Source organism: Euleptes europaea, chromosome 14, assembly GCF_029931775.1.
Source record: "Euleptes europaea isolate rEulEur1 chromosome 14, rEulEur1.hap1, whole genome shotgun sequence".
NCBI classification, from domain to species: Eukaryota; Metazoa; Chordata; class Lepidosauria; order Squamata; family Sphaerodactylidae; genus Euleptes; species Euleptes europaea.
Window position 1 is genome coordinate 52110891 of NC_079325.1, and position 23584 is coordinate 52134474.

At 50.3% G+C, this 23584-nt stretch overlaps 1 protein-coding gene across 1 annotated transcript in view; it reads right to left on the reverse strand.

The window, feature by feature from the left end:
• The window catches only part of RALGDS (ral guanine nucleotide dissociation stimulator), a 149961-nt gene extending 142787 nt beyond the window's left edge, over positions 1-7174 (reverse strand). The window contains exon 1 of the mRNA XM_056860495.1: positions 7121-7174. Within this exon, the coding sequence (XP_056716473.1) occupies positions 7121-7147 (27 nt within the window). The 5' untranslated portion in view covers positions 7148-7174. The remainder of the gene's footprint in view (positions 1-7120) is intronic.
• Positions 7175-23584: the final 16410 nt, after the last annotated feature.

Consider the following 23584-nt stretch of genomic DNA (forward strand, 5'->3'; position numbering starts at 1 on the left):
ATTTCAGGCAGCAAAGAGAAGGGTGAGCATATCAGCGAGTGGAAAGGAGGAAGAGAAGACTGACAGGTCATGGGAGAGAGGCTCATTTGTGTGAGCCGCATATTCCTTCTCTCTTTCTCGCACACACACCTTTCCCTCTCCCCTGGCAGAAACACCTTTCTTGCAAATGACTAGGGTTGCCAACCTCCAGGTACTATCTGGAGATCTCCTGCTAGTACAACTGATCTCCAGCAGATAGAGATGAGTTCCCCTGGTGCAAATGGCCGCTTTGGCAATTGGACTCTATGGCATTGAAGTCCCTCCCTTCCCCAAACCCCGCCCTCTCAGGCTCCGCCCCAAAAACCTCCCACCGATGGGGAAGAGGGACCTGGCCACACTACAAATGACGGAGCTGGAAGAAACTTCGGATACAATGGATCATTGTTAGACCATGCCTCCATATGTCATACCACTCCTACCCAGAAGACTGAGAGGGCTGAGTGAGGAATATGGTGTGAAGCAAGCAAGCAAGCGGGCCTTGCCAGCGAACCATTCTTACCACGCAATGCTGGCCTTCCACCATCGCTCCCTCCTCCAATTGGCCTACCTGCAAAGCTGGTTACCAGGGACAGCTTTCTAGCAACGGGAAGGATGCCAGAATGGTCCATTGCTGGAGCTCCCTGAGGATCCTAACACTGTTAGCCAGAGTGGTGTAGTGGTTAAGTGGTGGTTTGGAGCAATGGACTCTAATCTGGAGAACCGGGTTTGATTGTCCACTCCTCCACATGGGGTTTTACCAGTGGGTGGTTCTTCCCCACAGTTCCATGTAGCTGGAGGACTGTCTATGTGAACAATGTGGTGTAATGGTTAAGAGTGGCGGTTAGGAACGGTGGACTCTAATCTGGAGAACCGGGTTCGATCCCCCACTCCTCCTCATGAGCAATGGACTCTAATCTGGTGAACCGAGTTGGTTTCCCCACTCCTCCACATGAAGCCAGCTGGGTGACCTTGGGCTAGTCACAGTTCTCTTCGAGCTCTCTCAGCCCCACCCACCTCACCGGTGTCTGTTGTGGGGAGGGGAAGGGAAGCTGATTGTAAGCTGGTTCGATTCTTCCTTAGGTGGTAGAGAAATCCGGCATATAAAAACCAATTCTTCTTCTAACTGGGCCCTCTTCCTAACTGACTGGTGCCACATCTCTAGAAATGTCTCTCTTCCACAGGCTCATTCACCCACACAGAGAAGGATCCAAAGAGTTATCGTCCTTTCGCAACTGACAGAAAATATGTGCGATGCAACTCTCACACCGATGACAAAACGTTTGCACCTGCTTTCTTGGAAACTCAGGACGTGACGTCTGTCTCAGAACAGCGGCCGATATTCTAGCACAAAACCAGGTGGCGGCCAAATCGAGGCAAATGTGAAACGTCACCAGGTGTCATTAAGGGGAGCAACTCTGCTTCCATTCTCGCTGCAGACTGAACAGAGCAACACAGACGGGGACTTCTTATGGCTTCAGTCAACCCAGAAGTACAATCTGCCAATGAGGACTGTTCACCTAAACGTAGTAACAGGTGCCACCTGCTGGCTAGTAAGAGTACAGCTGTTGTCGTTCGCAGGTCCCTCCTGCTCTCCCCTACCTGAGCAGAACAGATTGTCTGAATCACTGACAAGCACAAGCTGCAGAGCAACCAGGAGGAGGAGGAGGTTTTTATATGCCGACTTTCTCTACCACTTAAGGGAGAATCATAACCGGCTTACAATCACCTTCCCTTCCCCTCCCCACAACACCCACCCTGTCAGGTAGGTGGGGCTGGGAGAGCTCAGAGAGAACTGTGACTACCCCAAGGTCACCCAGCTGGCTTCATGTGGAGGAGTGGGGAAACCAACCCAGTTCACCAGATTAGCCTCCGCCACTCATGTGGAGGAGTGGGGAATCAAACCCGGTTCTCCAGATTAAAGTTCTCTGCTCCAAACCAATGCTCTTAACCACTACACCACGCTGGCTCTCCTCTTCCTTAAACAGATGTGCCCCAGAGTAAGTTTTGACACATGCAACTCCCCCCACCCTTCATGAGATTGTGACGTGAAATGCCGCATCTGCCAAAATTCACTCTGGAAATACTTCCAAAAACATCAACCGTTGCCAAAGATTCCCTTGACTGGACCTCATTTTTAAAGCTGCCATCTGGCTCTCTGTGCAAAGATTTTCATTATGGCAAAATACAACCTGTGGCATCTCAGGACTGAAAATCAAGGAGGCCTTGCTAATGAGTGCCTTTTGGGCAAAGGAGAAGAAAAGGCCTGCATATTCTCTGAAAACAAAAATTCTGCATCAAGAAACCGGGGTTTCTGAGATTTGCACACAAATTCAGATTGTTACACAAAACGAACCCATCTGCATCTATTTACTTGCTTTGCGTACTCAGCGATGCTCCCACAAAGCCCTGATCCCAACAACTCTCTGGCTTCCAAACTTTTACCAAACACCATCTCACCCACACCTTTTACTGGTTTCACAGGAGCCAGCAGAAGCTTACAGAACTGCCTCTCTAGCCCAGGAGCAAGTGAAGGGCAGCAAGTGAAGGGTTAATGGCCAGTTCACCTGCAGGGATCCAGTCAACCATCACATCCGGGTTAACCGGACAGGTGGGCTCCTCCAGATGACGTTTCGCAACCCAACACCTGAGGCTACAAAGGAAGGTCATCTTTTCAAGCTCCAGTTATTTCAGGAGAGCCAGTTTGTAAACGGCAAGATTGTTTTACGTTATTTGTTCGCTTGGATCCCTGGAAGTATGTAAATACCAAAGGGCCTTTACTCTTGAACGGTTCAATGCCTTACCTTCAGCCCTCCTAGAAGGCAGGTATCACCATATTCATTTTTACCAACGATTAGGCCCATGCAAAACAGAGAAAGTGGAAACCATAGAACATGTTCCGCTGTGATGCCCTTTTTACAACGATATAAGATTGCAGTATATTCTCCCTGTATTGTCAACCTTTCCTGGGAGATCTGAAGAAGCTAAAGTTTCCCTTCTCTTAGCAGACTCCTCTCGGGAGATAACCACCCAAGTGGCCAAATTTTGCCTTCGGTCATGTGGGATTCAAAAACCCATAGCTGATCTTTCCTCCTCCTGTTCAAATCATTTCTTCCAGAACCATTAACATATTTTTTCCTTTTAATTATTTTAACCTAACTTTTAATTTTTATTCAGAGCTGATCTTATATCAAAATAATGAATATTTGGTTTACGTTATTTGTTGCTGAAACCCCCCCTCCTTGTATCACAAACAGCAGATGAAAAGAAAGAGAAACCATCACACACATGAACACACATGAAGCTGCCTTATACCAAATCAGACCCTTAGTCCATCAAGGTTAGTATTGTCTACTCAGACCAGCAGTGGCTCTCCAGGGTCTCAGGAGAGGGTCGGGAGACACAGCTCTCAGAGGGCACTTTGCCAGAGCTGCCTTCCCAGAGGCGATTGGTAGAATTGCTAGGTCCCTCTTTGCCACCGGTGGGAGGTTTTTGGGGCGGAGACTGAAGAGGGTGGGATTTGGGGAGGGACTTCAATGCCAGAGAGTCCAATTGCCCAAGTGGACATTTTCTCCAGGTGAACTGACCTCTATCGGCTGGAGATCAGTTGTCATAGCAGATCTCCAGCTAATACCTGGAGGTTGGGGGGAGAAAAATGGCACCTCTGTACTAATACCAAGAGGTTAGGAAAGCAGTACAGGATAATATATATAAACAAAGTGCAAGTTTTATGAGCTACTGAGGTGAAACAAGGACCATATACATGACACATACAAAGCACAAATATATACAATCCGCACAAAGCAGAAATTATTCCAAAGGTCTCAACCGAGTATCAGATAAGTAATAGTATTGTAATCCTTGTGTATAAAGTCCAGGACTTTATACACAAGGATTACAATACTATTACTTATCTGATACTCGTTTGAGACCTTTGGAATAATTTCTGCTTTGTGCGGATTGTATATATTGTATATATTTGTGCTTTGTATGTGTCATGTATATGGTCCTTGTTTCACCTCAGTAGCTCATAAAACTTGCACTTTGTTTATATATAGTACCTGGAGGTTGGCAACTCTAGTGATTGGGAGGTGGGGCTCCTCATCCCTGGCCTTGCTACTGGTAGCAGGCTCCGGCAGGCAGCTCCAGACAGGCCACAACAGGCACACTGGGCTCCCAGCCGCCCTGCGTCAGCAGTGAAGGTGGCAATTTGGTAAAGCCACAAAAAGAGTCAACGCATCACCTTCCCGCGCACAAAGGATGCTTTTGTGCAGCTCATTTTAAAAGCCAGAGAGGGGTCAGAGCTCACATCTGCCTGCATGTCTAGCCCCACACCCCAGGTTTAGACAGGCAAACCGTGGCGAAAGAAAGACATACAGCTCATGTTCAGAGGCCCTCTCAGTATAAGAATTAAGTCCCTTTAACTGGAGATGCGAGGGATTGAACCTGGGACTTTCTGCATGCCAAGCAGATGCTCTACCACTCAGCCACAGCCCCTCCCCAGTTGTAATTCCAACAGCTCTTCAGGCTCTTCTTGCCCGACTTGGAGGTTGGCAGCCCTGATTCTCACTATTTTATAAGGTTCATCCTTGTGTGGGTGGTGTGCTATTAAGAACCTGCTAGTAAGGCTAAGGCACCGATCCTCAGAACACTTTTTCAAGAGTAAGCCCCTCCAGAAGCACAGGGTCTTAATTTTAAGCAAAGACACAAAGGATGGGGCCTCCTGAGTGAACATTTGTGACTGTTTTCCAAAAACGACCGTAGAATGCAAGAGAAGGGAAAGCAAATCCCGCCTCCTCACCCCTCAGTTCCACAGGGTGATCCTGGGAAGCACTTGGTATGAGCTCAGAGACACAGTCGCCTTCATTCGCTTTCACACCAGAACATGCAAAGCAGAGGCCTGAGCCCTGGCCAACCACCTGCCAGATTAAGCTCCACCCAACCCAGCATCCTGCCTCCAACAGGGGGCAGCCTTCAGGAAGCACGCCTAGGGCCCGGCCTTCTCTGTCCATCATAGAATTGGAAGGGACCACCAGGGTCATCTAGTCCAACCCCCTGACCAATGCAGGAAATTAACAACTACCCTCCCCCCCACATCCCCAGTGACCCCAACCCTCCCCCCATCATGCAGGATCCCACATCCATGAAGGTTCCACTCAGTGGCTGGCCCTGGCTGTCAGCCAGCCGCCCCGTTTCTCAGCCCCGAAGAAGCCCCTTGGTGGATCAGGCCCCAGGCATCCACGAACACACAAAGCTGCCTTATACTGAATCAGACCCCTGGTCGATCCAAGTCAGTATTGTCTACTCAGACCAGCAGTGGCCCGCCAGGGTCTCCGGTCCTTCACATCACCTCCTTGCCTGGTCCCTTTAACTGGAGATGCCGGGGATTGAACCGGGGACCTTCTGCACGCCAAGCAGACGCCCTACCACTGAGCCACAGCCAATCCCAATATGCACATGAAGCTGCCTTCTACTGAATCAGACCCTTGGTCCACCCAAGCCAGTATTGTCTGCTCAGACCGGCAGCGGCTCTCCAGGGTCTCAGGCAGGGGTCTTTCCCATCACCTACTTGCCTGGTCCCTTAACTGGAGATGCTGGGGGTTGAACCTGGGACCTCTCCAGGGTCTAGGACAGAGGTGGGGAACGTCAGGCCCGGGGGCCGCATAAGGCCTGCGAAATCATTTGGTCTGGCCCTTCATGGGTCCTGGCAGATCTCTAGCTCAGAAGGATGCTGCCCTGCCTGAATCTCTTGGGCCCAGCTGGGGACGGCAGAGCTCAAAAGCGAGTCGCTCTATGTGGCAGACACTCGGAGCCGACTCCGGTCGCGCCTCCTGGCTAAATGTTTGACCAAATACAGCAGGCTAATTTTTAAGCGGATAATTTTGTGTGGCCCGCAAATGATGTCATAAATATCCAAGTGGCCCTTGGCGGAAGAAAGGTTCCCCACCCCTGGTCTAGGAGAAGTCTTTCACCTCACCCGCTGACCTAGTCCCTTGAACCGGGGACCTTCCGCACGCCAAGCAGACGCCCTACCACTGAGCCACAGCCAATCCCAATATGCACTTGAAGCTGCCTTCTACTGAATCAGACCCTTGGTCCACCCAAGCCAGTATTGTCTGCTCAGACCGGCAGCGGCTCTCCAGGGTCTCAGGCGGAGGTCTTTCACATCACCTCCTTGCCTGGTCCCTTAACTGGAGATGCCGGGGATTGAACCGGGGACCTTCTGCACGCCAAGCAGACGCCCTACCACTGAGCCACAGCCAATCCCAATATGCACATGAAGCTGCCTTCTACTGAATCAGACCCTTGGTCCACCCAAGCCAAGTATTGTCTGCTCAGACCGGCAGCGGCGCTCCAGGGTCTCAGGCGGAGGTCTTTCACATCACCTCCTTGCCTGGTCCCTTAACTGGAGATGCCGGGGGGGTTGAACCTGGGACCTCTCCAGGGTCTACGAGAAGTCTTTCACCTCACCCGCTGACCTAGTCTCTTGAACCGGGGACCTTCTGCATGCCAAGCAGACGCCCTACCACTGAGCCACAGCCAACCCCAAAATGCACATGAAGCTGCCATCTACTGAATCAGACCCTCGGTCCACCCAAGCCAGTATTGTCTGCTCAGACCGGCAGCGGCCCTCCAGGGTCTCAGGCAGGGGTCTTTCCCATCACCTACTGGCCTGGTCCCTTAACTGGAGATGCTGGGGATTGAACCTGGGACCTCCTGCACGCCAAGCAGAGGCTCTACCACTGAGCCACAGCCCCTCTCCACGGTCTCAGGCAGGGGTCTTTCACATCATCTACTTGCCTGGTCCCTTAACTGGAGATGCCGGCGGTTGAACCGGGGACCTCTCCAGGGTCTAGGAGAAGTCTTTCACCTCCCCCGCCGACCTAGTCCCTTGAACCGGGGACCTTCCGCCTGCCAAGCAGACGCCCGACCACGGAGCCAGAAAAAGAAAGCGAGGAACCTCTCGGCCAGCAGGCTGCTCGCCGCCAGAGGCCTCCGGGCTGCTGCCAGCGGGGCCCTCCTCCGCCCAGGGGAAGCTCCTCGGGGCGGGGAGCTGAGCCGCAGCCGGCCTCGGCGCTCGTCCCCCCCCCCCGCCGTTCCTTACCTGGCAGTCCAGCATCATCATCATCATCGTCGTCACCTGCCGCTCATCGTCCGCAGGGGCTCTCGCGGGGGAAAGGCGCGGCGGGGCCGGCTAAGGAAGGCGGCGCAGCCCCGGCGCGCCCCGACGGCCTCGCGGCGCCTCCGCCGCTCCGGAGCCGCTCAGCTGGTCGGCGGGCCCGTCCCGGCTCGCCGCTCGGCCGCCCCGGGCGGAGCTGGCGCGCTCCGCCGCCGCCGCCTCCATGCAACCCGCCTCGCCAGCCAGCCAGCCAGCCAGCCGCCTATTGTCTGCGCGGCGGCCGTGCGCCTCCGGAGCAGCGCCCGGCTGCCTCCTCCTCCTCCTCCTCCTCCTCCTCCTCCTCCCCCGGCAAGGCGAGCCAGAGGCGGCGAGAAGGCAGCCGGGGAGAGGGGCCGCCTTGGCGAGCGGAGGCGAGCGGCGCGCGTTGCGAGGCGGAGCGCGGCGGCTCGCCCCCGGGGAGGGGCCCCGGTGACTCCAGCCCACGCCCGCAGGCAGCTCGCAGGGCTCTCCCCCCCCCACACCGCCCGCCCCCCGGTTGAAGACGGACGGAGGCGGCCCAGATTTCCCTGTTCCAGCCAGGATCCAGCCAGGATCCAACGCATCGACGTTCTTCCCTGTTCCAGCCAGGATCCAGCCAGGATCGAACGCACGGACGTCCTTCCCTGTTCCAGCCAGGATCCAGCCAGGATCGAACGCACGGACGTCCTTCCCTGTTCCAGCCAGGATCCAGCCAGGATCCAACGCATCGACGTTCTTCCCTGTTCCAGCCAGGATCCAGCCAGGATCGAACGCCCGGACGTTCTTCCCTGTTCCAGCCAGGATCCAGCCGGGATCGAACGCCCGGACGTTCTTCCCTGTTCCAGCCAGGATCCAGCCGGGATCGAACGCCCGGACGTTCTTCCCTGTTCCAGCCAGGATCCAGCCAGGATCCAACGCCCGGACGTTCTTCCCTGTTCCAGCCAGGATCCAGCCAGGATCCAACGCACGGACGTCCTTCCCTGTTCCAGCCAGGATCCAGCCAGGATCGAACGCCCGGACGTTCTTCCCTGTTCCAGCCAGGATCCAGCCGGGATCGAACGCACGGATGTGCGTTCGATCCCGGCTGGATCCTGGCTGGAACAGGGAAGAACGTCCGGGCGTTCGATCCCGGCTGGATCCTGGCTGGAACAGGGACGAAAGGAGACTCAAGCGACCGTGCGCTTTCGCCCACTGTCTGTTGGTTCCCAACCAGGGGTCCGTGGACCCCCAGGGGTCCGCGAGAACTAAATTAAGGTCCGCGAAACAAAGTTATACACCCATAATAAATTAATATTTTCAATTAAAAGTTCTCTATTATAAAAATATGTATTCAAATATTGTTCTAAGTTTAATGTTTAACTAACAGTTGTGATTAAAGTTTATTTTCAAATTCTCTGAGTTTTTATTTTGAACCTTGGGGTCCCTGCACCGAACAAAAAAGTCCTAGTGGTCCCTGGTCAAAAAAAGGTTGGGAACTGAATAAATGGTTTTTAGACCAGCTCCTCTGAGCATGTGCAGAGTGGGTTTGGGGTTTTGTTTTTTTCCCTTCCTCCGGAGATGAACCAAAAGGGGCGACAAGTGCGGCGCTGTTGAGCCCCGAGAACGTAAAAACTTAAGAAAAGCCCTGCTGGATCGGACCCGGGCCCGTCAAGTCCAGCAGTCTGTTCACGCAGTGGCCAACCAGGGGCCTCTAGGAATAGGGTTGCCAACCTCCTGGTATTAGCTGAAGAGCTCCTGCTATTACGACTGGTACCCAGCCGATGGAGATCGGCTCACCTGGAAAAAACGGCCGCTTGGGCAATTGGACTCTATGGCACTGAAGTCCCTCCCCAAAGCCCGCCCTCCTCAGGCGCCACCCCCAAAATCTCCTGCCGGTGGCGAAAAGGGACCTGGCAACCCTTTCTAGGAAGCCCCACAAACAAGACAGCAGCAGCAGCATTGTCATGCCTATGTTCCAAAACATCTCATATAATAGGCATAAGAACATAAGAAAAGCCCTGCTGGATCAGACCCAGGCCCGTCAAGTCCAGCAGTCTGTGCACACAGTGGCCAACCGGGTGCCTCTAGGAAGCCCACAAGCAAGACGGCTGCAGCAGCATTGTCCTGCCTGTGTTCCACGGCACCTAATATAATAGGCATGCTCATAAGAACATAAGAAAAGCCCTGCTGGATCAGACCCAGGCCCATCAAGTCCAGCAGTCTGTTCACACAGTGGCCGACCGAGTGCCTCTAGGAAGCCCACAGACAAGACAACTGCAGCAGCATTGTCCACAGCACCTAATATCATAGGCATGCTCATCTGATCCTGGAGAGAATAGGAATACATCATGACTAGTATTCATAAGAACATAAGAAAAGCCCTGCTGGATCAGACTAAGGCCCATCAAGTCCAGCAGTCTGTTCACAACCAGGTGCCTCTAGGAAGCCCACAAACAAGACAACTGCAGCAGCATTATCCTGTCTGCGTTCCACAGTACCTAATATAATGGGCTCGCTCCTCTGATACTGGAGAGAATAGGTACGCATCATGACTAGTAGCCATTTTTGACTAGCAGCAGTGAATACCCCTCCTCCATGAACACTCCCCTCTTAAAGCCTTCCAAGTTGGCATCCATCACCACATCCTGGGGCAGGGAGTTCCACAATTTCACTATGAGTTGTGTGGGAAAATACTTCCTTTTATCAGTTTTGAATCTGTCACCCTCCAGCTTCAGCAGATGACCCCACATTCCAGTATTATGAGAGGAGGGAGAAAAGCTACTCCCTGTGCAGAGCAGCACAAGGTGAGGTTTAACACAAAAATAACCTAAAGGAAACCTTGCCTAGCGTGCCCAGAGTAGAAGCAGAGAGCCTTAATATTAGTTAATAATAAATTAAAAAAACACACACACACATCCTAAAGCAAGTAGAGGGACAAGCAGCACAGGTGGGGAAGGGGAAAGAACATGCATTCCTTCTGAGTTCTGTTTTGTTTTTTAATAGTGCCCGCATCCAGCATGTTGGTGGACAGGCAGTATGCAATTTTAAAAACAGGAAGAAATAAAACCAACCTTCCAGGGCCACTGGAATACCAAGAAGTATTCAAGACATTGGGGTTGCCAACCTCCAGGCTACAGCTTGTATCCCGTACGGGAACGTTGTATTGTGGGTGTGTCTTTTGCAACTGTATAAACTCAATATCCACGTGTTGGAATTTTTGAAAGAAAAAAGATTATAGTTGCATTTTGTACCCTGTAAAGGGATTGAATTTTTGTACTGAGTTGAAGACTATTGGAGCCATATGGGCTGTAATTGAATTATAACTAACTTGAAATGGATGACTGATTGGGACTGATGAAGATCTGAATGAATTGAAACGATCGTCTCCCTGCTCATCTTTCTGCTATTGAAGACTTCTGTTTGAAGTTATTGTGATTGTATATCCTATACTTTGTATTCGGTTTTGCCTAATTATTGGCTTGGTGCTATTTGTTACTTTCAATACACTTGTTGTTATATAATTGGTAAGCTATCATCTGTACCAGTTTACTAACCTTAGGTATAGGTACAGTGGTGTTAATTTGGGTTGCTTAACCTCCAGGTACTAGCTGGAGATCTCCCACTATTACAACTGATCTCCAGGTGATAGAGATCAGTTCCCCTGGAGAAAACAGCCGCTTTGGCAATTGGACTCTGTGGCATTGAAGCCCCTCCCCTCCCCAAACCCCACCCTCCTCAGGCTCCACCCCCAAAATCTCCAGGGATTTCCCAACCCAGAGTTGGCAACCCTACCTGGAGATCGGTTGTAATAGCGGGAGATCTCCAGCCACCACTTGGAGGTTAGGAAAACAGTATAGGAGCGAAAAACATTTACAAACAAGGTGCGATTTTTATATAAGCTACTGAGATTCCTATAAACATACCATGTACAAATACAAGTAACCACACTATAACCAACACATAGTATGTACAAAATATACAATATACAAAAATCTTTCGATGTACAAAATATGCAATCAAGGAGCAAAAAATCTTTCGATGTACAAAATATACAATATACAAAAATCTTTCGATGTACAAAATATACAATCAAGGAGCAAAAAATCTTTCGATTTTTTGCTCCTTGATTGTATATTTTGTACATACTATGTGTTGGTTATAGTGTGGTTACTTGTATTTGTACATTGTAGCTTATATAAAAATTGCACCTTGTTTGTAAATGTTTTTCGCTCCTATGCTGTTTTCCTAACCTTTGGTATTAGTATAGAGATGCCTGTTTCTCCCCCACTGCTTGGAGGTTGGCAACCCTATAACCGGGCCCTAGTTTCCCCCTTGGCGAGGGCCGTCCACGAGCCGGGAAGCACGTCGCCATGGGCAAAAGTGGCAGGCCTCCCTGCTCAAAGGGACCAGCCAGGCCAGGGTCCCAGCAGGGTCCTTCCAATTAGTGCCATCCGGCGCCCCGTGAGGCCGGGCGTTCGCCCTGCCCACCCCGCCACCCCCCGCCCGGCCCTTTCAAACCCTATTGAAAGCGAAGCTGGAACGGTTTCAAGAGTCGGGGAAACTGCAAAGGGGAAGGGGGTGAAGGGGAAACAAAACCGGGGGCTGGAAACCTCCTCGCGTGAACAAATTGGTTGGCGCTTTTGGCGAGGAAGAAGGCCGCGTGGGGTTGCTATGGAAACAGGAAGGCCGCCTTTATTCTTCTTCATCAAAGACGAGCGTTTTTGAGGAGGATGGTGCTGACGGGCGCCATGCCAATGGCACCGGGAGGCGTGAGCAGAAGGGAAAGGCCACCCTGTGGTGCACCGTGGCCACGGTTAAGTGGCAGTCCCCGTCCCCCCCCTTGTCACGTCAACTTAAGGGGACCGCCTTTGTCGCCACATGCCACCGCAAGCCGGGGCGGAGGGTGCTCTGAGCACAGCATAAAGGCCCCCCAAGTTCAGCCTTTTCCCTTTCCAGAGGAAGGAGCACCGACTGCGCATTTTTATCATGCTGAATGTGTTCCCTGCCACTCATAGGCCGAGCCCCTGTGCATCGGGGCTGCTCGGCATGGCGGAGCTCCCGTTAGACGCCGACACGCTGGTCAGTCTGCCGCCCTTGACGCTCCTGCTCTCTTAAAGCACTCCTTCCCTCTTGCATCCCCACTAGGGTTGCCAGGTCCCTCTTCGCCACCGGCGGGAGGTTTTTGGGGTGGAGCCTGAGGAGGGTGGGGTTTGGGGAGGGGAGGGACTTCAAGGCCATAGAGTCCAATGGCCAAAGCGGCCATTTTCTCCAGAGGAACTGATCTCTTGTCGGCTGGAGATCACTCATAATAGCAGATCTCCTGCTGGTACCTGGTGGTTCAACCCAAAGACACACAGAATATTGACTCATATAAACATAACCCAAAATGTAATGGGAATCAAAATATAGAATACAAAGGTATCTTGGAATCAACAATGTACCGAAAAATGGTGTTCCATTATATGTTACAATTCAGATATGTTGACCAGGTAAGTACACAATCAATCACAATATCTCATATTAATGTCATAAATCCTCTTTTATCTTTTTACAGGAACAATAGTCCTTATATTCAACACATGTCAGGTTGACAAGAAAATCAGGCTGAAAAGGAAGATGGCCGTTTCTGTTCATATCTTCATCAGTTCCTCTTCAATAACCTGTTATTAACATGAATAATAATGAAAATTCGTAACCACCTATTCCCCTATTCTCCTGCTGTTGCAAGTGATCTCCAGCTGATAGAGATCAGTTCCCCTGGAGAAAATGGCCGCATTGGCCATTGGACTCTATGGCATTGAAGTCCCTCCCCTCCCCAAACCCCACCCTCCTCTGGCTCCGCCCTGAATTGTAACATATAATGGAACACCATTTTTCGGTATTTGTGTTGCTCTTGCCTCAAAGCAGTATTTGAATTCATCCTAAAACAGGATCCTAGAACTGCAGGGGAAGAACAAGGCCAGAGCGAAGTCATGTCTGAAGGTCGGTAAAATCATGAATAATGCAAAAGAAGCCTCGAAGCAGTCCAGCAGGGACTGCAAAGTAAATACCCCTGCATAAACAGTCTGGGTTTCATGTGCCAGTCATGCTCTTTCATCCTGATCTACCTCAGGATAGTTGGGGGGATGGGGGAATCACAGATGTCCCACCCCTCTTTTCAGCCTAAAAATGGAAGAGATAAAATTCCTGACAGGAAGTACACAAACCGTCTCGACAAAAAAACAGGTTCTGTCTGCTCCACAACAGCCCATGACTCAGTTTATGGGCCAGTTTATAGAATCAGTTTAAGTGGTCAGGTTTTTCCTGGAAGGGACTGCATCTCTTCAGCCAGCAGGTTTCAGTATAAAATATGTAAGTATTCTCAAATTGGTGGTGGTGGGGGGACCTCTTGCATGTAGAAAACTAACATATTGGGGAGAAGACTTCAGTAGCCCAAACTTTTCTCCAACATGCTGGTTTTCTAGAGGCAGTTTAAAAAAAAAATTTTTTTTTTAAAAAAGACTAATCAAACATGTGCCCTCATCAGATCTTGGAAGCTAAGCAGGGTCAGCCCTGGTCACTACTTGGATGAGAGACCACCAGGGAGTCTTAAGGTTACTATGCAGAGTCAGACAATGGCCAACCACCTCTGTTCACCTCTTGCCTTGAAAACCCTACGGGATCACCATAAGTCAGCTGCAACTTGACAGCATTTTCCACCACTACCACCAATAATACATGCAAGTCCTCCACACACCTGCAGCTGGAAGAGATCCAGGAAAAGTCTTGAAGACTGGCAGACAACCAGGGCAGGTTGAATCCAATAGGTGTGTGTATGAGCACACTGAGCCATGCGTAAATGACAGCTGCCTGGATTCATCCTTATACAGATCCAGCAGGTTCAGTCCCAGCAGGCACCAGCATCAACCTGCTTTTGGTGTTCAAGGCAAACCCAGACTCCAGCTTCCCACTTATTCCAGCAATGGAAACAGGAGCTTCTTTCTGTGCTAGATTCTTCTAAGACTTTCCATGCGTCAAGGGGAGGATTTTCCTTTGTGGTCAAGTGCATCAAGCCATTGACGAATGGAAGGACGGAAAGAAGAAGCTTCTCAAAAGATTCTAAAAATGTGTACAAAATCTGTAGCTTTGAACCGGGGAGGGGAGAGCAGGATGTCTTTGGGAAGTTGCAGTTGTCACATGTATTGAAAGCCAGTGTGGTGTAGTGGTTAAGAGGGGTGGTTTGGAGTGGTGGACTCTAATCTGGAGAACCGGGTTTGATTCCCCACTCCTCCACATGAGCGGCGGAGGCTAATCTGGTGAACTGGGTTGGTTTCCCCACTCCTAGACATGAAGCCAGCTGGGTGACCTTGGGCTAGTCACAGCTCTCTTAGAGCTCTCTCAGCCCCAACCACCTCACAGGGTGTCTGTTGTGGGGAGGGAAAGGGAAGGTGATTGTAAACCAGTTTGATTCTCCCTTAAGTGGTAGAGAAAGTCGGCGTACAAGAGAGAGAAGAGTTTTTATATATATATATATGCCGAGTTTCTCTACCACTTAAGGGAGAATCAAACCGTCTTCCAATCACCTTCCCTTCCCCTCCCCAAAACAGACACCCTGTGAGGTAGGTGGGGCTGAAAGAGTGTGACTACTCCCAAAATCAACTCCTCCTCCTCCTCCTCCTCCTCCTCTTCTTCATTGTTGGCTTCAGAAGCAGGCAAAAGCCCTGATTAGGGTTGCCTGGTGGGTGGTTTTGGAGGGTAATTGCCTTCCAATCCATCAGGCTGCTCCGGAGTGGGGATCGCGCGCAATGCAATTACATCACTTCTGGGTTTACCCCAGGAAGCGCCGCATTGCCATGTCCGCTTTAGAACTCAACCCCCCAAAACGCAACCCTATGGCAAAACGCAAAAAAAAAAAAAATCTACGCAGCCAATAAAATCTCCAATAGCCAATCAGAAGGCTTGCGGGGCAAGAGCTCTACCTGGCCCCACTCACTTTCTAAAAACACTTGGCGGGCACCAAGAAAAGTGCCAGAGGACAACCCATTGGGTACCCCTGGGCTAAAGAATAAGTGGAACCTCCATGCTCAGAGGCCTTAAACCAATTGTAGGGGAGAAGCAGCTGGGGGAGGGCTGCTGCCTTCTCGCCCTTCACAGGGGCTCCAGCTGGAGGCATCCTGCTAGCGACTGTGAAAAAGAAAACACCGGTGCCTCGGACTGATCCCACAGAGGTTTGCTTCCCTCGTTCTCTTCTAATGTGATCAAAGGCTCATTCAAAGCTGGCGCTGCGTATCGAACACCTGCCGTGACCCGCTGGAACCACATGAATAGGGACAGGATGCTTATTTTGGCACAGAGTCTGGGTACTAAATTTGTTCCAGGTTCCAGGAGCGTAGACGTGCCCTGCACTGCCATCACTACGGGCCGGAAGCTGTCCTGCAAGGGGTGGGGTTGACTGCTAACAGTTAATTGTAATAAAGGAGAGTCAGGTACCTACCTCCCCCTTTTCATTGCAGCAGGGCGAGTTCAAGGCAGTTTGTTACCCCAAGCAAGGTACACTCACCCCCTCCTAGGCCTGCACTGCCACAAAGGAGGGCTAAGCTAGCCTCCAGGTACTCCCGCCATAACAACTGATCTCCAGCCAATAGAGATCAGTTCACCTGGAGAAAAGGGCCACTTTGGCAACTGGACTCTATGACATTGAAGTCCCTCCCCTCCCCAAACCCTGCCCTCCCCAGGCTCCCCCCCCGCCACAAATCAGATATTTCCCAATCCAGAGATGGCAACAGTGGAGGCCCAGGAGGGGGTACCAGCCCCCTCCCATGCCAGGGATGGCTGGGAGTGAGCAGAGGCCCTGCACTGCACTAGGGTTGCCAACATCCAGGTGGTGGCTGGAGATCTCCCACTATTACAACTGATCTCCGGGTAACAAAGATCTATAATTTTTAAAATACCAGAGATTATTTAGAAGTAAGAACAACATACCAAAGTCACTTTGTAACCATACTTTATTAGAAATTATCTTACAATACTGTTTTGTTTTTACTATGCCAACATTTACCCCTTTCCCTTTTTCCTTTCCTGTATCCTTATTGAAAGAAAATTAAAAAAAAAAAAAAAAAGATCAGTTCACCTGGAGATAGGGCTGCCAGGTCCCCCTTCTCCTCCGGTGGGAGGCTTTTGGGGCAGAGCTGAGGGGATCGCGCGTGCGCAGCCACACCAACGCGCGTGCACATCACTTCCGGTTTACAACTGAGACTTCAATGTCGTAGAGTTCAATTGCCAAAGCGGCCATTTTTCTCCAGGTGATCTGATCTCTATCAGCTGGAGATCAGTTGAATTAGCAGGAGATCTCCTGCTACTACCTGGCAGTTGGCAACCCTAGTTGCCAGCTCCGGTTTGGAAAATACCTCGAGATTTTAGAGGTGGAGCCTGCAGGAGGGCAAGGTTTGGGGAGGGGAGGAGCTTTAATGGGGTAAATTTGAAGCAAATCCTCCTTGAACCTATTATTGTCAGAACTACTCATTTACCTGTATGATACTTATACAGAAGATTGGTGTACATACAGTGAGAGACATTGCACTCTTGTTCAGATATATTCCTTGTCTTACCGTCCATGAGATGGGTTGTATAGTTGATGTATAAGATTTCTTGTTAATATGTATGTGTAATTGTTTGTGCGTAATTGTTAGACACAGTAGCTCATAAAAATATTTTTTGCACTTCATTATACTGGTTCGCTCCTGTACTAGTTTCCTCATCGGTTGATAATAGTACAGTGGTGTCTATTTTCTCCCCCAACTGCCAGTTGGTAGCAAGAGATCTCCTGTTAATTCAACAGGATCTCCAGCCGATAGAGATCAGATCACCTGGAGAAAAACGGCAGCTTTGGCAATTGAACTCTATGGCATTGAAGTCCCTCCCCTCCCCAAAACCCACCCTCCTCAGGCTCCGCCCCCAAAATCTCCCGCTGGTTGAGAAGAGGGACCTGGCAACTCTACTGGCAGCGCTAGGTGGGGACTGGATTCTCACAGCATGGTGAATGAAGTTGGGGAAGGGGAAGAGAAGAGGAGGCGGTGGAGGGGAGAAAGCCGCCTCTTATGGTTGCTTTGAAAGTTCTAAACCAGATTGGGTTTTCCTCCCAGCCTGGCTCCAATACCGAAAGTGAAAATATTCAGGGCAACAAATGAACAAATGATCCTTGTGCCCTTTGCTTTCATTATAAAAAACAATAGGATTTTTCTTTCTTGTTTATTGGTAAACAAATACAGGTCCCTAATTAATGAGTATTCAACACCTCCTAGGCATAGAGTTGCCAGGTCCCTCTTTGTAACCCGAGGGAGGTTTTTGGGGCAGAGCCTGAGAAGGGTGGGGTTTGGAGATGGGAGGGACTTCAATGTAGTGTTGCCAACCACTAGGTAGTAGCTGGAGATCTCCTGCTATTACAACTGATCTCCAGCCGATAGAGATCAATTCACCTGGAGAAAATGGCCACTTTGGCAATTGGACTCTATGGCATTGAAGTCCCTCCACTCCCCAAACCCCGCCCTCCTCAGGCTCTGCCCTAAAAACCTCCCACCGGTGGTGAAGAAGGACCTTGCAACCCTGCTTCAATGCCATAGGGTCCAATTGCCAAAGCAGACATTTTTTCCAGATGAACTGATCTCTATAGGCTGGAGATCAGTTGTAATAGCAGGAGATCTCCAGCTAGTACCTGGAGATTGGCAACCCTAGCTAGTCAAGCCACACCTTCCTTTCAGGGGTGGAGGCTGAGAGGGTGGTTCTGCCTGTGAGGGTTGTACTGATTTAAATTTAAAATGTTTATCCCCTGCTTTCTTCCTCAGTCAGCGGGACTCAAAATGGCTTACATCGAACTAAAAGCAAAGACAATCACAAACCACAGGAAGACAAGTAACAAGTAGCAGAACTCAACCTTCACTCATGAATCATTCGAAATATGTCGTAAAAACTTCCTTAATCAGGAAGCCCAATCAACAGAACAGAGCAGCCTCCAAGAATACCCAGGCAGGAACAATTCTCAGTGACCTGGGTGGAGGATGGGGTTGCCAGCTCTGGGTTGGGAAATACCTGAATATTTGGGGGGCGGAGCCTGAGGAGGGCAGCGTATGGGGAGGAGAGGGACCTCAGCAAGGTATAATGCCCTACAGCCTGTCCTCCAAAGCATCCCTTTTCTCCAGGGGAAATGATCTTGGTCTGGAGATCAATTGTAATAGCAGGAGATCCCAAGGTGCCAGTTGGAGGTTGGCAACCCTAGTGGAGGAACTGCTTAGAATCCTTGGTCTGTCAGAGTGCCCTTGTGGGGGTCCCATGTCATTGGGAGGGGGCTGCAAGTGGTAATGCCAGCACCATGAACTGAGCATGGAAGTGAACTGGCAGCCAATGTAGGGTTGCTAGCCTCCAGGTGGAGGCTGGAGATGTCCTGGAATTACAACTGATCTCTAGACTACATAGGTGGAAAAAGGTAAAGGTCCCCTGTGCAAGCACCGGGTCATTCCTGACCCATGGGGTGACGTCACATCCTGACGTTTTCTAGGCAGACTTGTTTACGGGGTGGTTTGCCAGTGCCTTCCTCAGTCATCTTCCCTTTACCCCCAGCAAGCTGGGTACTCCTTTGACCGACCTCGGAAGAATGCAAGGCTGAGTCAACCTTGAGCCAGCTACCTGAAACCGACTTCTGTTGGGATCGAATTCAGGTCGTGAGCAGAGCTTGGACTGCAGTACTGCAGCTTACCACTCTGCTCCACGGGGCTCTTAGACTACATAGATAACACATTAATTGATTGATTGATTGATTAAAACACTTATTCCACTTATCCTGGAGAGAATGGCTGCTTTGGAAGGTGGACTCTGTGGCATTATACCCAACAAAGGTCCCTCCCCTCTCTAAACCCCACCCTCCCAGTTTTCACCCTCAAATCTCCAGGTATTTATATAACCCAGAATTGGCAACCCTAAGCCAATGTGACCATCCGAAAAAAAAAATCTGAAAAGAGAAGTATCCAAATGTAAAAGGGACTAAAGACAACAATTAAAGGGACAACAAGACGGAGAAGTGGGGCTTTTGCTAAACATGATTTATTTATTTTACTTCCAAGTATACAGAATAATCTTGCCCATGGGGATGCACATTGCTGGTTTTTTAAAGCAATGTAGCATTAAATTAAGGGCTTTGTGAACCCCCCTGTTTTCATTCTCCTTGCAGCTGAATGTAGAAAAGGGATCCTTCAGAAACGCAAAATAGTCAGTGTGGATGTTTATTCCTTAATAGCCAGGAGGTGGCAGCAGGTGACAGTCAAAGTCCCTTTTCTACCCATATCCTCCTGGTAACCTTGTTTATGAGTATGTAAAGTGGCCCTCAAGTCAAAGCTGACTTATGGCAACCCCATAGGGCAGTGATGGCGAACCTTTTAGAGACTGAGTGCCCAAACTGCAACCCAAAACCCTCTTATATATCGCAAAGTGCCAACCCGGCAATTTAACCTGAAGAATCCCCCTGAAGGAACCATGCAAAATAACAGTGGCGGGTTAGCTATGCACATGCTAATGGCTATGCAAACAGGAACAAAGGAGCAGGCGAGTGGGAGGGGTGGAATTTCTCCTTTTGCTTCGAGACCGTGAATAGGCATTTTTAAATTCGCATTTTAAAAAAGAGCTTTTAGCGAACATCAAAACTGACCATGCATAAATGGCCAGGGTATCTGTTGTGGGGAGGGGAAGGTGATTGAAAGCCGGTTTGATTCTTAAGCGGTAGAGAAAGTCGGCATATAAAAACCAACTCTTCTTCAAAGTGAAACTTGATATTTGTAACTGAACCATCAGGAAAAGAGGTAAATGATTGGGGGAGAGACACCTGGCAACCCTAAGGCAAATATATGAAGCAAAACCTGCTCTATATTCAGAGGGTTCCGTCTGAAAAAAAACTCTGCAGGGGGGCTTATTGTTGAGTTCTGAGGATCTGGATGGGGAAAATGTGCAAATGGCAAATCCAATGCAAAACCTCCCATTCATAAATGGTCAATAACCCCCCATGCAGAGTTTTGAATCAAACATTGCTTTCCCCACCCCCCCGAGCCCCGACCTCCTCCTCGCCGCCTGCCTTGGCACTGCCGGCCCTCGAGCGCGCATTCAAAACCCGGTCGCGCTGTGAGGGGAGGGGGAGGGTGGCGCTTTACCTCACACACCACCTCTCTTGTGTGTGGGGGGGGGGAATAAACCAGAAATGGGGCGGTGAGGAGAGGCTTCGTGGTCGACTTTTGGTGGGGGTGGAGCCTCCTCTGCCGGCACGCGGGTAAGTGGCTCGGGACGGGACCGAAAGTCCAGACGGGCGAGGCAGCGACGGATGGAAGAGGTGGAGAGAGAGCAAGCCCGCTTCCCGAGGGACGGGGCGAGGAACCGGCAAGCCGACAGAAGACGGAGTGCAGAGACGCGGCGGCGCACCGCCGCACCCCAGCGGTAGCCCCGCCGCCCGGTCGTGCCTGCGCCAGTCAGAGGACTTGGCTGGGGGCGTGGGGAGGAGGGCAGGATGTTTCAGCCCTCCCTCTAGTCCCGCCCCCAAGACCTTATTAGGGCTGAAACATCCTGCCCTCCTCCCCACGCCCCCAGCCAAGTCCTCTGACTGGCGCAGGCGCGACCGGGCGGTGGGGCTACAGCTGGGGTGCGGCGGTGCGCCGCCGCGTCCCTGCGCTCCGTCTTCTGTCGGCTTGCCGGTTCCTCGCCCCGTCCCTCGGGAAGCGGGCTTGCTCTCTCTCCACCTCTTCCATCCGTCGCTGCCTCGCCCGTCTGGACTTTCGGTCCCGTCCCGAGCCACTTACCCGCGTGCCGGCAGAGAGGGCTACGAGTGCCAGGTCGGGCACGCGTGCCATAGGTTCGCCAACACGGCCATAGGGTTTTCAAGGCAAGAGACTTGCAGAGGTAGCTTGCCATTGCCTTCCTCTGCATAGCGACCCCAGTATTCCTTGGTGGTCTCCCATCCAAACACTTACCAGGGCCGACCTTGCTTAGCTTCCAAGATCTGATGAGATCAAGCTAGTCCTTGCCACCAGGTAAGAAAGCTTATTTCTTCCCTTTTCTTCTCCAGTGTGGTGCCAGCGTGGTGCAGTGGTTAAGAGCGGTGGTTTGGAGTGGTGGACTCTGATCTGGAGAACCAGGTTTGATTCCCCGCTCCTCCACATGAGCAGCGGACGCTAATCTGATGAACTGGGTTTGTTTCCCCACTCCTACACATGAAGCCGGTTGGGCGACCTTGGGCTAGTCACAGCTCTCTTAGAGCTCTCTCAGCCCCACCTACCTCACAGGTGTCTGTTGTGGGGAGGGGAGGGGAAGGTGATTGTAAGCCGGTTTGATTCTCCCTTAAGTGGGAGAGCAAGTCGGCATATAAAAACCAACTCTTCTTCTTCCTATAAACCTTATCTTTGACCACTGGCTTCTCCCCCTGCCCCAGGCTCCTCCAAGTTTCCCCAGCACAAGACTGGCTTCCCCAGGGGACTGAATGTTCCCAACATGCCTGCTGACCTTAGATAGCTCCAGAAGACCTCTTTTCATGATGGGGAAGTCCTGGGCAGGGCTTCCTGCTCTAGGATTACCATCCTCCAGTTGAGGCCTGGAGATCTCCCAGAATTACAACTGATCTCCAGATTACAGAGATCTGAAGAAAATGGCTGTTCTGGAGGACAGAATCTATTGCATTAAACCCTGCTCCCTCCCCTCCCCAAACCTAGCCTTTCCCAGGCTCCACCCCCAATCTCCAGGAATCTCCCAACCCAGAGATGGCAACCGTACTGCTCACACCTTCCGAAGTCTGCAAGTAGGGTTGCCACACACACATACATGAACCTTTATTGGCATAATAACCATATTGGCAGATGCATTTGTACAGGCGCCTTAAAAGAAAACAAAAAAATACCCCGTGTTCCATCATGAAATGACAATTGATTAAAATCAGTATATAACTAACATTAAAAAGAATCTCCTTCTCATATTTCAAGGTAATAGAACCATCTGGAGCCATTAATAACAAATACACTAATACATCTCTATGGTTGACAATTGCAAGAAATTCAGCGACATGCTCGGTGACTTCCGGGGATTTATCCATCAATAACAATTTGATACCCTTGTCTGTTGAATTTTTTGGAACTTGGTGAGGATTAATTAGTTGTAAATGCTGTTGAATGAAAAATGGACAGCACAAGAGGATATGATGGACAGAGTCTGGTTTCTTAAGATGACAACTACAAAACCTTTTCTCGCGTGGTACTTTCTAATATCTGCCACTAACCATAGCTGAAGGAAATATATTCATCCTGGCCAACATGCAGGCCCTACGCTGCTGTGGGAGAACTAAATTGGAAAAATACTGGACCATGACCCCCTGTGTGTGAGGCCAAAAACACATGGTGAACAGGTCTTGTTCGCTCCCGCAATTATTATTTGTTGTTCAATATCCCAGATCCTCCTTTGAATCACTCGGAGTATGTGGGTTTCTCCAGAGTTGGCCAGGGCCTCCAGATCAATACCTATGGAGTGGATTTTTTTGTAATATCAAATGCGACCATTTAGAAGTATATGGGTCAGTAAGTAGACTGGCTGTGAGACTACTGGAAGGAGTTCGGAAATGGAGGTGCAGCCAGTATCTAATTGTCAAAAGCCAGGCTCTAGTTTCCAAAAGATGAAGACCCAATTCGGCACATAGTGTAAGGTAGCCAACTGAATTGGGAATACCAAGTATGCGACGTAAAAAAAACTGAGTTAAATATTTCAACCTCCTTGTTAAAAGCCTGAATCCACACCGGCATTCCATACAGTAGATGGGGGATTACAGTGGCCTGAAAAACCCCCTGCCTGTATAAGAAAATATGCATGTGAAGTGATTCCAATAAAAACGGGGCTGAAGAAGAAATGAAACGATCATCCCCCTTCAGCATTCATCCATGAAGACATTGTTCCAGTTTCTACTTACTATGAACTTTTGATACCTGTACCTTTTGGACTGTTTAGTCATAGTTGTGTGTGTGTATGTGTATATTTATTTATTTATTTATTTATTTATAGTCACCTTATGCACTTTAATACACCTTGTTCAATATAGTGTTGTTTAAAAGTTCTTCTAGCCTATTCTGTGCTCATTTCCTAACCTGTGGTAACAGTACAGTGGTGTTGATTTTGGTTGCTCAACCTCCAGGTACTAGCTGGAGATCTCCTGTTATTACAACTGATCTCCAGCAAATAGAGATCAGTTCCCCTGGAAACAACGGCCGCTTTGGCAATTGGACTCTATGGCATTGAAGTCCCTCCCATCCCCAAACCCCGCCCTCCTCAGCCTCCACCCCAAAAACCTCCCACCAGTTGCGAAGAGGGAACTGGTTACCCTAGTTGCAAGGCACTTGCTAAGGATTTGGGTGTGATGGCTCCTCTTCACAGCCGGACATGGAGAGGCCTAGATGCATCCAAGCAGCG